Genomic DNA, 14,643 nt, shown 5'->3' with positions numbered 1-14,643 from the left:
TAAACCTGTTTAAATTTTGAGGGTTTTATTTTTAATCCAGATTTACATGCTGCAACGTTGTGTGATTTTCAGTGAAATATTTCACTAATAATTAGCTCGTTTTTCTCCTCAAATTCTCACTCAGGAAGACCAAGATAACATGCGCGAGACTAAACACACGCACGGAGTAATAAATTTCCTCCTCTCGTCGCTTCTCTCTCCAGTCCAGCGTTTGGCGCTAAACACAGACTCTGTTTGCCAAACACCTTTAAACCACAGAGGAAGAAGATTAGTTTCACCGCGCTCTCTGTTGTTTTGTAGGGATGTTAATCGGTTAGAATGGTTTCTGTAAGTAGAATTTTATTTTTGAATCAGGTCAATAAATACCTTTGATATTTTCATCCTCACAGTCGTGACTAAGTTTTAAAGCAAGCAGGAATATCTGGAGGAGTATCATCTGAACTGAGATCTGCTGCTGTAAAGATGATGTTTGTTAAAGTGGAGAGTGAAGAGAACACGAGTGAAACAGAAACCTGGAGAATAAAACACGAGGAAACAGAAACCTGGAGAATTAAACAGGAGGAACCAGAAACATGGAGAATAAAACACGAGGAACAAGGAGGTTTGTGTTTATTCTTCATCTAGACTAGAGTTTTTTCCTAGGACTGCTCGATTATGGCAAAAATCGAAATCACGATTATTTTTGTAAATATTGTAATCATGCTTATTTTAACATGAGTGCCATATGCCCAAAACTTTACATTAGTAATTTATTTAAAGATAGTGATTAAAAAATATATCAGGGCCCGCAAAATTAGATAATAATAATGATATATACATATATATCAGATAGGAGTTTAAATGTTAATCAGAAATATTTTTAACACACATCAACGAATTAGAAAGAATTAACTTTATTTCACTGTCTATGGTATCTGCAGAATTTAAAATAATAATTAAAGTGATGTATGACGCATTTTAAGAGCTAGTAAATTTAACACTATCAGTAGTTTTGGACAATGTTTATGGTAACATACAGTATTGAACCATAAAATTACATGATTGACAGTTAAGATATAGGTTTACACACACACACACACACACAAAAACATTTATGGAACAGCATTTCAGCCTTTAGACCATTTTTATTGAAAAGGATAAATCCAGCATATTACTCATACAGAAGTCACATAGATTGAAATATATTAATTAATAATAAATTGATTTATATATATATATATATATATATATATATATATATATATATATATATATCTTAAATTAAAATATATTTTGAAATACATTTAAAATTTTCAATATTTGATTTTAGCCACTTTTTAATATTTAAAAGATATAATAAATATATATTTATTGGAAATATTTAAATGTATTTATATCCTTTACATGTAAATAAATCTAGATATCAGACTATGTAAATGTATTATTTGCAATATATGTCTATATATTAATTTGCAATATTTGTTAACACATTACATTTCTGTATATTTGTACGTATATAAAATTTCTATACATTTACATATTTTATAACATTCAAACATTTTATTAAATAAATATAAATGTGTTTTATAGAAAATATTATTGTTTACTTAAACTTTATGTAAAATTAAATCTCCACACATGTAAATGTTTTCATTTTAATATATCAACAGATTATAATTTGCCCCTTCAATATGAATAGAATGAAAACAAAATTTGGTAACTAAATAAACCTAAAAAAATCTCCAGACAATGTAACATAAAACCATTGACAATATAAATTGATGTATCAATATAGAGAGTAGTGGTATATTTGGCATTTTTCAAAATCGGCACTGGCCGATATGTTTTTCTGCTTGGTTGATGTGTTTGAGGCGGGACTTTTATTTTGATGGCGCATTTAACTTTTATTCCAGTGCTCACATTCACCCTCTTGTTTTGCTGTCGTCGTTAACAGTCCGATACTCTGTATTGGCTCTGTTATTGGCACTTTCTGCAGATCGGGTATCGGTCAGACGAGACAGATCCAAATCCGATATTGTGCTTATACTATTGTGTTATTGTTGAGCCCCACGAAAGGCACAAAAACCTTATAAAGCACCAAAACATTTTCGTGGACATTTTTCAAGTGTTCTTGAATAATGCAAAATATATTGCCGGGAAGAGCCAAGAACGCTGTTAGTTACACATTCTGATTAGCATGCAACTTAGTTTGAGTTCACATGTGCTTATGGGTCTTTTTGAATGTATATAAGTTGTAATGTTATATTTATGTTGTATAATTATCTGAATATATAATGCGTTTCCCTGTGTTGAATAAGCTGGCAGCACTTTTTAGCAGTGTCCATTCAGCTCTTCAGCTTCATTACACGCAGCTTGATAAGCAATGCACAACATTAAAGGGTTAGTTCACCCAATAATCAAAATGATGTCATTAATAACTCTCATGTCATTCCAAACCCGTAAGATCTCCGTTAATCTTCGAAACACAGTTTAAAATATTTGAGATTTAGTCTGAGAGCTCTCAGTCCCTCCATTTAAGCTGTGTGTACGGTCTACTGTCCATGTCCAGAAAGGTAAGAAAAACATCATCAAAGTAGTCCATGTGACATCAGAGGGTCAGTTAGATTTTTTTGAAGCATTGAAAATACATTTTGGTCCAAAAATAGCAAAAACTATGACTTCATTCAGCATTGTCTTCTCTTCCGAGTCTGCTGTGAGACGATTCAAAACGTTGCAGTTTGTGATATCCGGTTCACGAATGAATCATTCGATGTAACCGGATCTTCTTTAACCATTTCACCAAATCAAACTGAATCGTTTTAAATGGTTCGCGTAAGCATTAATCCACAAATAACTTAAGCTGTTAACTTTTTTAATGTGGCTGACACTCCCTCTGAGTTAAAATAAACCAATATCCCGGAGTAATTAATTTACTCAAACATTACACTAACTGAATTGCTGTGAAGAGAGAAATGAAGATGAACACCGAGCCAGATAATGAATGAAAGATTGACTCGTTCTCGAGTCAAGAACTGGTTGATTCTGAAGTGATTCACAGAATCAGTTCAGAATCAATCATCAAATCATCGGTTCTCGAATCGGACGTGTCCACCAGAAACGGTTCTTGACTCTAATTTTCGCAGCAGCATTGGGGCAATTGGTGATCCTCTGCCCATCTTGACTTCTGATAGACACTCTGAGAGGCTCTTTTTATACCCAATCATGTTGCCAATTGACCTAATAAGTTGTAAATTGGTCCTCCAGCTGTTCCTTATATGTACATTTAACTTTTCCAGCCTCTTATTGCTACCTGTACCAACTTTTTTGGAATGTGTAGCTCTCATGAAATCCAAAATGAGACAATATTTGGCGTGACTTTTCAAAATGTCTCACTTTCAACATTTTATATGTTATCTATATTCTGTTGTGAATTAAATATAAGTTTATGGTATTTTGTAAATACATTTTTACTCACAATTTGTAGTCTCCAAACTTTTTTGGAATCGGGCTTGTATTATGCTTCTTACTGCTTTTTGAAAGTAAGTGTATAAAAGGAACAGTTTGTTTGAGCTGATCTGACAATCTGAATGAGAGAGAGAGAGATGCAGAGCATTGCAAGGAACAGGATCGAGAACTGCTGCTTTAGAATAGGGATGTAACAATCACCGGTTTGAGGATAAAACACTGTAAGTTTCCTCACAGTTAGTATTAATGTTTCATCTTTTATCATTAAAACTGTATTTGATCAAATTGCGATAAATAAATACTGTCCAGTCCAGTATAAAGCACCGTTTTCAGTAACAGTCTCACGTGCTCACAGCTCGCAGAGTAGTATGATTATATGAATGAATTATATCAGGGATTCCCAAAGTGTGGTGCGCGAGCTGCCACCAGGGGGTGCGCGAGAGGAAAAATGTCATGGCGGTCTGTTTTTTTAAATGGGATTTTTCCATACAATAAAAAAACATGAACAGTAAACATTTCCTTTGTAATCGCTTTTATTTTAAATAAAAAAAACTACAATTTATTAGTTTTCGATGGAAACGCACTGTTCTTCTTTTATGTACTGCAGGCTAGGCTATATGCGTGCCAACTCGTTTCATTCATTCCATAATATATATTATAAATATGCTTAACTGGCTGAAATCAGAGAAACTGTCAAGTCGGACATCTTATGATAAAGTTGTTAGTCAGGAGGAGAGTGGCCAAGAGAGAGTGAGGATTTGGAGGCAACAGAGACGAAGAGAATAGAGAAAGAAAATGAGCAAATAAAAAATCTTGAAGAAATCTTGCTCTCGCTGCAGGCTGAGCAAATTTTGCACTGCACTCGAAAAGTTCCAGATGCATCCTCTTTCATTTTATTTTATGTTTGAGCCTATGCTCTTTGCAACTTAATTATGTTGTGGATTGTGTGTAGGCTAATTTTATTGTCGCACTTGAAAAGTTTCGGATTGATCCTCGTTTTTATTTATTTTATATATTTCGGAGCTTATTCTCTTTAATGATGTGGATCGTTTGTAACTTCATTGCAATTTTATTCAATGTACTGTCGTTCTAATTTCCATAACCGTTATGTTATAGTGGTTCTCAACCTTTTTTTCCACTGGGCCGCACTATGGTCCAAGTCCAAGTGCAAGCGGGTTGCACAGGTTCGAGTAGCAATGGGCTTTTTCACACTGCCTCCACATGTGCAATTGTGCTTTTGAAGCCTACTGACCACGCGCACCTGTCCGCACGGTCATAAAAAAATGTGAGGTACGCGTTCGTCCTCTCAGAGCCTCCGCACACACTCTCCCATGACGATGATATTTCTTAAGTAAATGTTTAAATTAATGTAAATAATATATCATTGTAATTGTAATAGTATATAATTGTAAAATAATAATAATTGTAAAACTGGGATTTTTTTTTTTTTATTGTGTTCAGCATGGTGGGACGCATTTGAATTCGTGACAGGCCGCGGGTTGTGATGATGCTGCTGCTAGCTCCATGGTCATTTAATAGGCCTAGCATATTGTTTCTTTTACGCGGTTGAAAATAACCGTGCTTTCTGTTACTGAGCATGTGTCTGTCACTCGTCCTCTTAAAAGTGGAAACTTGTGCGTAGCTTTGTTGCATTATACCTCGCCAGAAGGGACTTTCTGGGGGGCATTTTTTTTACCCGGAACTTTATTTAGTTCCTGGTTCCTGCGGTGGAAACACACCAAGTACCAGGCCAAAGTCCCTAGTTCCTGGGTAAAGTTCCTGCGGTGGAAACGCGGCATAAGTTATTGTTGCCTTTCTAGCATCTCTAACCAGTCTGCCATTCTCCTCTGACCTCTGATTAGGAATGGGCGATATGGATAACGATACAAATGACGATAGATTATTTTCTTCTGTAAAATATCAGATTATGTTATGTTTAAGTTGTGTTCCAGTGACTGTGCTGAAAAAAAAAAATCACACAATAACAATTACACAATAATAATTCAAATCAATTACAAGTTTAAAATGTAAACAGATTCTGTATTTATTTGTACTCTCATGGTGCAAAAATAGTGCAAACAGCAAAAGTAACAATCACCAACCATGTCTTCAGTTGTTTCAAAATTACAACAGAGTATAACTGCTAATAAATCCTGATAAAGTACCAAACATGTTAAAGTAACCTAATAAAGTAAAGAAGTTCAGTGTGAAACAAAACGGTCAATGACAGACACTCTATTAGAATGTATAATACGTAAATGGAACATGCTACCACCAATTAAGTAGTTAAATTTTCAATACTCTTATCCCATGGAACAAATTGTAAAAATAGTGCAATCACAATCAGAAAGTAACAATCCCAACTATGTCTTCAGATAGTTTACAAAATATTGCAAAACAAGATGATAACTTAAAACAAATCAATAAATTAAATTTAAATAAGTTTAATTAAACTGTAAACACTGATATACTCTTGCAAAATGTAGAAATGAGGCGGACATGAACATGTCTGGTAGTGCAAGTATAACACACATACTAGTGTGATTCAGTAGCTTTCAAAAAAAGAACAGGGCTCACACCTCACGATTTTTGGTCAAGAAGACCAACATATCCACTGTATAGCTGGTTTTAGAAAAAACCTTTGGGATGTCACTACATTTCCAGCAGCGCTGAACACCCTCTCTGAGGGTGTACTAGTAGCGGAGACGCACAAGTACTTTTTCACCAAATGACTGATGTTAGGGAAATTCGCCTCATGTACCTTCCACCATGTAAGTGTATTGCTTTCACCATCTGCAAGTGGCCCATGCAGGTAGTTGTTTAATTCAGTGCACCCCATTTTTCAAAAACAATGGGGAATTTCAACCCGAAGGAAGCTGACTGAGTTGGTTCTTGTCACATGAGCTAATGCGCTTGCGTCATTCTGAGATGTATTTTACTAGATGTGGTGCGGACATGACTAGAAAAAACAAGCGCGTCTCTTCCATTATAAGCGCACATACCGCATTTGAAATAACGAACTTGAACACAAAAAAAGACGTGATATGTCAACAGCCCCTTCATCGGTCGAAATGTTTACTTTCAGTTAACGGTTAAACGGTCAATATGAGCATCCCTAACAGGCATATAAATATAACATAAAAAATTAATTAATTTTAAGCCACACAAAGTCTACATGTTGGTATTTCTTGCTCGGAATCTGCCATAAAATAAAATACGTTTATTGATCTTTGAAAAGGTGTACCTGCGTCATTATGCCATTATCATTATATTAGTTGAAACCACTGATCTATATTATAGATCAGTGGTTGAAACTGCTTTTAGAATGACAATATTATCGTTTATCGCGATAATTTCTTGAACAATTTATCGTTCAGCAAAATTTGTTATCGTGCCAGGCCTACTTATCATAAGGGACGCAATTAGCAAATGCGCTGCCAATTTTCATTTGGGTGGGAATTTTCTTACCCCTAGGTAACGTTACACTTGTAGTTTTCGCCTCTGTTGCCTCGCGTATCTTCTGAGTTTCTTCATACTCTGGTTTGTGTTTGTGTTTCAGATGGTGGAACAAATTGGACGTGTTTCCACTCTTTGTAATGGCCATTTTCTGCAAACTTTGCATATAACGGTAGTTTGCTCCTCATCTGATTTTCTGTAACCAAACCAGTTCCAAATTGTGGAGGTAGCTCCTCGCTTAACATCGTCCGCACATGAATAGTGAATCGGGCACGCGTACAAAACTACGTCATCAACTAGACTTATCGTTATCGTGAGGAGACAAATTTTTTTTTTTGTGAGGAGAATTTTCAAATGGTATATCGCAAACAACAAGATATCGCACATCCCTACCTTTGATATCAACAAAGCATTTTTGTAAACAACTGCCACACATATTTTCTCTTTTTCGGACCATTCTCTGTAAACCCTAGAGATGGCAGATCAGCAGTTTTTAAATACGCAGACCAGCCTGTATGTCACCAACATCCATTCCACGTTCAAAGTCACTGGAATCCCCTTTCTTCCCCAGTCTGATGCTCAGTTTGAACTTCAGCAAGTCCTCTTCACCACATCTAGATTGTTAGTTGCTGCCATGTGTTTGATTTGTGTGTGTGTGTATGGAATGATATTCCAGACATTATTCAAAAGGAATTGCAAATTGTATTTGCAATTGCGTTTTCAATTTGTTGACGCATAAAATGTGACATAATCCAAATGCAAATCACGCATTACCATTTGCATTTTCGTTTAAGTGAACACAGTGTCTGCCAAATTTAAAATGGAAATGCAAATCCGTTTGTTATTGTGATTCCCATATCTTACAAGCTATGAGCCTGTCATATTTAAATAGCAATATTAATTACCACATTTGCCTTTTCACTCTCTCTGCACTGTGCATGTAAACTGCCAAAACTCAAATGGAATTGCAATTCTTTTTGCATTTGAATTTCCAACGTCTACACGGAAACCTGTCAATAAAGTGACAGGGGTGGGGCCATTTTATTGGGCGTGTTTGCATTGGGAAGTGAGTGACGTCACTCACGACGGTAATAAAAGATGCAATTGATATAATATTTAGTTTCATTTGTAATGACTGTATATATACACATTTCCCTGAACTAAGTACATTTCTGCTGCTGTAATTGTTTAAATGAAAAATGAAAGGAGGCAGTGGTATTTCATATCCTTTTTCATTTTATTGTAAATATACAGTGAGGAAAATTGCAGTAGTCAAAGCGAGCTGACATTTTATCAAGTACGCTGCTGTTTGCAGAATTACCGGAACTGCATCCTTGCGGACATCACACTCCCGAGTCGAATCCACAAATTCTGAACTGCTGAGGATGCAAGTCCAAAATCAGCGTACTTTGTATTGAGAAATGCGTGCAGACCTACGTCACCAGTCTATTTGCCTAATCTTCCTGGTGTTACGGTTCAACTGGTTACAGTGTTATCTGGTGACCAACTCCTGGTCTCCATTGCACATGTGCTGGAACGACGGCAGTAGATTCGGCGATTCTGAAAGCACAAACTGACGCGATATTAATTGTTTAATAAACACGGACTTGCTCATTGCATGATTCAGATATTCTTGTAAAGATTACAAGTTATTAGTATGATTGCCAGTTTCGCGGCTGAAGTATTTAGGATAAACAAAAAAATAAAAATAAAGTACGTCTGTGTTGGTGCGGGTTTTGAACACGCGCTAAAAGACTGCGTGCAGCGAGACAACAGTCACGAACCACCGAGCTACCGATCTACACCGAATCAGCTCCAGATATCAAGACAGGACTCTCGGCGTCACATCGTGCAGCTGCTGAATCAAGGAAATGTGACCATGTTAACTTGTGACCTGTGTTTACCTATTATGAAAAGATGAAGTAATTTGTAAGACACATCCTTAACCTTATTGGTTAAGTATTTAGATGACAAAGTCCACACTAATTAATTAATTATTTATTTATTAACGTTGACTGTGAGTGACATCACTTCCCAATGCAAACACGCCCAATAAAATGGCCTCACCCCTTGATTGACAGGTTTCTGTGTAAACGTTAACAATTTGCAATTCCTTTTGAATAATGTCCAGAACATCATTCCATATGTGTCTATATATATAGAGTAGCATTTGGACCAGTCCGACACAATTTGTACAAACAGTCACAGAACCCTCTAGGTTAGATAATTGTGAAGATGATCAAAGATATGTAATACTTCTCCTTACAGAAACATGGGGTTTGTGTCTATAATGTTTTAACATTTGGAATATCATTGTAACTCAAAAGTTTCAGGGAGGTTTGATTTGTAAAACTGCATCAAAAGGAACTTCATTTTATATAGAAATTGGCTTTACTCCATTACAACTGGGTTCATTTTTATGTACTTTTACGGATCTCTTTTCTCCCCAACTTACTGACAAATGAACTGTTTATGCTTTTATTTTAGAGTTTATTGAAGAAAGTGAGGAGAACAAAGAATTAAATGAAGTTCAAGAGAAAAATCATGTCAAAACTGGAGAAAAACATTTGAGTTGCTCTCAAACCAAACAGAAAAATGTAAAGAAAAGAGGAGCCAAGAAATCTTTCACCTGCACTCAGTGTGGAAAGAGATTCACGCGCAAATATAAACTTGATGTTCACTTGAGAGTTCATACTGGAGAGAAACCATTCACTTGTGATCAGTGCGGGAAGCGTTTCAGACAATCATTAAACCTTAAGAGACACATGAACATTCACACTGGAGAGAAGGAGTACAAGTGTTCACACTGTGACAAGAGTTTCGGTTGGTCAGGAAGCCTGAAGAAACACAAGTTAATACACACTGGAGAAAAACCGCACACATGTGATCAGTGTGGAAAGAGTTTCAGACAAAAAGGAAACCTTGTGACACATATGAAAGTTCATACAGGAGAGAAACTGTTCTTATGTAATCAATGTGGAAAGAGTTTTTCACTCTTAGCAAACCTTAAGGATCACATGAACATCCACACTGGAGAGAAACCTTTTAAGTGTTCACACTGTGACAAGAGATTCCGTCTGTCAGGACACCTGAAAACACATGAGAGGATCCACACTGGGGAGAAACCGTACACATGTGATCAGTGCGGGAAGAGTTTTGCAGCAAAAGGAAGTCTTATGGCACATATGATTGTTCATACAGGAGAGAAACTGTACACATGTGATCTTTGTGGAAAGAGTTTGAAATGCAAATCTAGCCTTGATGGTCACATGAGAGTTCATACTGGAGAGAAACCATACACATGTGATCAGTGCGGGAAGTGTTTCACACAATCAGTACATGTTAAAGAACACATGAGCATCCACACTGGACAAAAACCTTACAAGTGTTCACACTGTGACAAGAGATTCAGTCAGTCAGGAAGTCTGAAAACACATGAGATGATTCATACTGGAGAGAAACCTTACAAGTGTTCACACTGCAACCACAGATTCACTCATTCAGCAAATCTGAAAACACATGAGCGGATCCACACCGGAGAGAAACCGTATCACTGCACTGAATGTGGGAAGTGTTTCAGTCAATCATCTTCTCTACACAGACATACAAAAAACATTCACAGAAAAAACAAAATAAGTAGATCATCTTCTGATGCTGCCTTTTCATCAAACTTGAAACGGTAATGCATTTAAGCAGTATCATCTGGATTAATCTGTTGTCTTGTTTCAAACTGACCGTACAAAGAGGAGTTGTGGAAAATCCTTGAGTCATGAGTTGAACCTTTCCAACGTGCAACAATATTGGAGAACTGCATAGTTGGAGTGCATTTATAGAAAACCAGTTTTTACGATTTCTGAATTCCTCAGCATCTGCTGTAGATGGACACTTGATGGGAATGTGGCAGCCATTCTTCGGGAGAAGGAGGGACACACTGCTGAAGATCCCTCGCCGCTGTGGTGAATCCGCGGTGCCCTCGAGCTGGCGAGGTATGTGCTCGAGGCGGTGGGCTGGAGCGAGTTGCCGGGGACGGTCGAGCCCACGATATGGAGGGGCGGCTGCCGTCCGTGATGGAATCCGGAGGGGCAGGGAACGGGGGACTCCTGCCGGCTGCCCAAAACCAGAGGAGCCGTCCACCGGGCGGCGGAGGAGTGTCGTGCCGTCCGCCGAGGGCCGTCCAGTGCCACCGCCAGGCACCGTGGAGGAGATCACCCAGCTGGTGGAGGGCCGAGCAGCAGTGCGTCTGTGAACCGTATTTTTTTTCTTTTTTTTTTCTTTCCCCTCTCTCGTCCCTGTCGCTCCTCCTTCCATCTCCTTTTCTCTCGCCTCGTCTGTCCTACCCCCAGGTTCCCGCAGGTCCCCGTGAGCGGTCCCCCCCGGAGGGAGGGGGGGGGGGAGTAGAGCGCAGTCTCGAGGGTACCCCCCGGCCTGCAAGGGGCGATGGGGGTATATGACGAGTGGGGCGGGGCCGAGAGACGTGGGCACGGGGAATGAGGCCAGGTGTAGTGATTGGAGATGCGCTGCACCTGCGCCCCACCACCTGTCTCGAGTCCCACGTAGGAGATGGAAGGATATAAAACTGGAGCGACGGCTGTGAAGGACGAGAGAGGACCAGGCCTGGGCAATATTTTATGTTTTGATTTTTATTTATGCGCACCAGTCGTCCGTGAGGGGCTGGTCTGCTGTTTTGTGTTTATTTGGAGTTATTAAAATTTCATTTTGATTGTGCGCCGGTTCCCGCCTCCTTCTTCCGGATGATTAGGAAGTTTTTTTTATAACAGTGAGGAAGGAGAAATAGGGGTGCCCCTGACTAAGTCACCTGAAAGCTTGGGCTGGAGCAAACCAATTATTTCTGTTGTATTTTCCTTTGACACACGAAAACGGTCAAGAAAATGTAAATCATCAAAATCATTTGGTGGGTTGTTCCCGTCTTTCAGCAACCTTCTTTCTGGTCTTGGTGGTGGTCTCTGATTGTCATTGAAATAGTCGAGGTAATCCATTTTCTGCTACTGTGGACGTGAGCCTTGAGGCAAGAAGTTTTTAATCTGAGGTTAAACCGGCTTCTGTCCAGGTTTAATTTAAGACTTCATTTAGATCTGAATTAGGTCTAATCCTACTTCTAGAAATCTGAATGTTAAAGTCTAGACTAGTGCAAGTCTGAGACTATTGTAATCCATGTGTGAGAAAGCTAATCAATAAATCCAGGTTTCCCCATACGGGAAACCGGCCCTTAATGACTCGCAAAAAAAAAATCCCATTCACGATCATCAAGTATTGAAATCTTGGCTATAGACAAAATCTATTCTACAATCTTTGTAAAAAAGCAAAAAGGTCTTAAAATGTAAGGTTAATGTACATCCTGTTACTTGTTTGTTTTGACCCATTACCCTGTTTAAAACTGTTTTTCTGTAATAAAATCCTATAATAAGACCCCAATCTACCTTGACACAAGGAAACATGTGACACAGATATTACAAAAACATACAAATAAAGCATTTCTTTATGATAAAAGTTAGGGGTATTCATTAATGTTCTGAGAGGCATGGCCTCTGTATTTTCCAAACAGAGGTCCAGACAAAATATGATTACATAAAATGATTACTTTTCCAGTGTTTTCCTCCTGAAATCTATAGTTTTCATATTTTACTTAAAAGCAGTATCTGCTAAAACAGCTAATAATCAAAACGCTTGAGCAAAAAAAGATAACTAGTTTCAAAGTTTAACTTCTATCCTAGCCATCTATCAACAGTTTTCCCCAATATTTTTTTTTTAAATTTATTAAAGCAGACAGACAAGCAGAATATGAACGTAACCCAGAAAAACTGCACTTTAAGGCCGGTGACACACTGGCTGCGTGGCGTCTCTGCTGCGTGTCAGGAGCGTGGCGACTGCCTCGCATTTTCCGTTTACAGTGGCTATCCCTCATAGAAAGAAAACACTTAATTAGTGGACTAATTTGCCATCAGTTTAAGAACAAAACAAGTAAGCAATTTACTTAGCAAATGGTGTTAATGTTTGTTAATGAAAGAGATTACGGGACAAATTAACATTTAAACCTTAAACTAGCAGTGCACGTCACTTTCTGAGTAAAGTGTGCGACGTGCGCGTGCCGGCTGTCATTTTGTAACGGTCAGCTTCCAGTGGATGAACACGGAGGAAAAGGTAAGCGCTATAAATCTACTTTTAATTCATAGATTTTAACTGATATAACATTAAATGCCATCGAAAAGGAGTATGTGTTTTGTATTTTTGTAGGTTTTCTAATTCAGTTTAATAAACCCTTACAAAAATAACCTACAGGAATACTGCAGGAATTTTATGCAGATTTCCTACAGGATTTTCAGCTCATTTTCCTGAAGGAATACCTGCAGGAATTTCCTGCAGGACTGTTGTGGATATATAGTATGTAATATCTTCTATGTCTTCTGTAGGATTAATGCAGGGGGAATAACTTCACAACAAACAATGTATTTTCACCAGGGCTCTGAACCGGTTCAAGGAACGGAAACGAAAACCGGAAACGAACGATATTTTGACAGGAACAGAAACAGAAACTAAATGAATTTTTTTAGTTCTGAACAGAATTGAAAATTTGAAATGGCCATTAACCGGTTAATAACGTTATTTTATCGTTCCGTTTAGGGGAAAGTGGGGTGATTTGTGCCGGGGGGGGGGAAGTAGTTCCACCCCTTGTTTCTGGAAAACCATTGAAGAAATTGGTCACGTGACCACATAATTTTAAAAAGCCATCCATTTTACTCATCCTCCAAAGAAGAGAGACTTATGGTAATCATATTTTAGCTCAAAAAACAGTTTTTTTCCTTTAAAAGTAAAATTTCTATTATCAAGGTTTTTTGATTGTAGCATCTGAACAATTCTAGAGAAGTTTGAAAACATTTCACACATGTTTTAGTGCTTTACCAGGCTACACAATGAGTCTATACAGTTAGCATGATGTTAGCTCTTAACTGCTGGATCATGCTAGTTTTTCTAATTTTTGGGTATGGGGTGATTTGTGCCAAAGGGCCTGGGTTAAGTTGTGCCAGTGGCACTACTCACCTCCACTTATGATTATTTTCAACACATTATTAATTTGTAATTGTACATTGCACTATTGCATTGTAGCACTTAAACTATGTGGCATTCTTAATTTTAGACAAAAACCCATTACGCCACGCACTTATAAACGGGAGACCAACAAAAAAGTTATATCTTACTTCTGATTGGTTGATTGGAATGACCTTGAAAAGTTATATCTCACTTCTGATTGGTTGATTGGAATGTTATTCCTGGATCAACAAGGATGTTGATCCAGGAACATGTTTTACTTGGTGAAATCATGCTCGCCAAGAAAAAGACATTCTCTCTCTCTATTTCTCTCTCTCTCTATTTCTCTCTCTCTCTCTCTGTCTCTCTCTCTAACACACACACACACACACATTTAAAGAAAATAGTGAAGGGGTTATCCCTGAAGGTGATGTGCTCAAGAAACTACCCACACCCCAGTTTATATTCCCCTGAAGCATTGACAAGTGGCATTGACAACAAAATATGTCTTATTCCAACAGTTTAATAGGATGACAATATATGAATAAACCTTTTTTGTCTTGCTTTCATATAGCATTACAGTTCATTAAAATGTTCTGTTTTGCTTCAGAAATAACTGGCACTATTTACCCCAATGTATTCTCCCAAAAGGCACAACTTACCCCGCACCAGGGGCAAGTTGTGCCACCAGACCACTTT

The 14,643-nt window shown here is 37.8% G+C and overlaps 1 protein-coding gene and 2 long non-coding RNA genes across 5 annotated transcripts in view; 1 reads left to right on the top strand and 2 right to left on the bottom strand.

Moving 5' to 3' along the window:
- The window catches only part of LOC127952629 (uncharacterized), a 66,678-nt gene that overhangs the window by 10,209 nt on the left and 41,826 nt on the right, over window positions 1-14,643 (bottom strand). The gene's annotated exons all lie outside the window — the stretch shown is intronic.
- The window catches only part of LOC127952643 (uncharacterized), a 41,284-nt gene that overhangs the window by 3,303 nt on the left and 23,338 nt on the right, over window positions 1-14,643 (bottom strand). The window lies entirely within an intron of this gene.
- Window positions 269-13,446, top strand: LOC127952562 (gastrula zinc finger protein XlCGF57.1-like). The gene is made up of 2 exons (XM_052551184.1): window positions 269-601; window positions 9,388-13,446. Exons 1-2 carry the CDS (start codon window positions 463-465, stop codon window positions 10,581-10,583), a joined length of 1,335 nt encoding a protein of 444 aa, XP_052407144.1. The 5' UTR covers window positions 269-462; the 3' UTR covers window positions 10,584-13,446.

Source organism: Carassius gibelio, chromosome B3 (assembly GCF_023724105.1).
Source record: "Carassius gibelio isolate Cgi1373 ecotype wild population from Czech Republic chromosome B3, carGib1.2-hapl.c, whole genome shotgun sequence".
In the NCBI taxonomy this organism is placed as follows: Eukaryota; Metazoa; Chordata; class Actinopteri; order Cypriniformes; family Cyprinidae; genus Carassius; species Carassius gibelio.
The sequence above is the reverse complement of the archived record's forward strand: the minus strand, read 5'-3'. Positions and strand labels throughout refer to the sequence as shown.

What these genes read in the sequence shown, in the direction of transcription:
- LOC127952562 (XM_052551184.1), top strand. Translation starts at nt 463, where the DNA reads ATGATGTTTGTTAAAGTGGAGAGTGAAGAGAACACGAGTGAAACAGAA. An exon ending in AAAACACGAGGAACAAGGAG is followed by an intron (nt 602 to 9,387) that starts GTTTGTGTTTAT and finishes CTTTTATTTTAG; the next exon opens with AGTTTATTGAAGAAAGTGAG.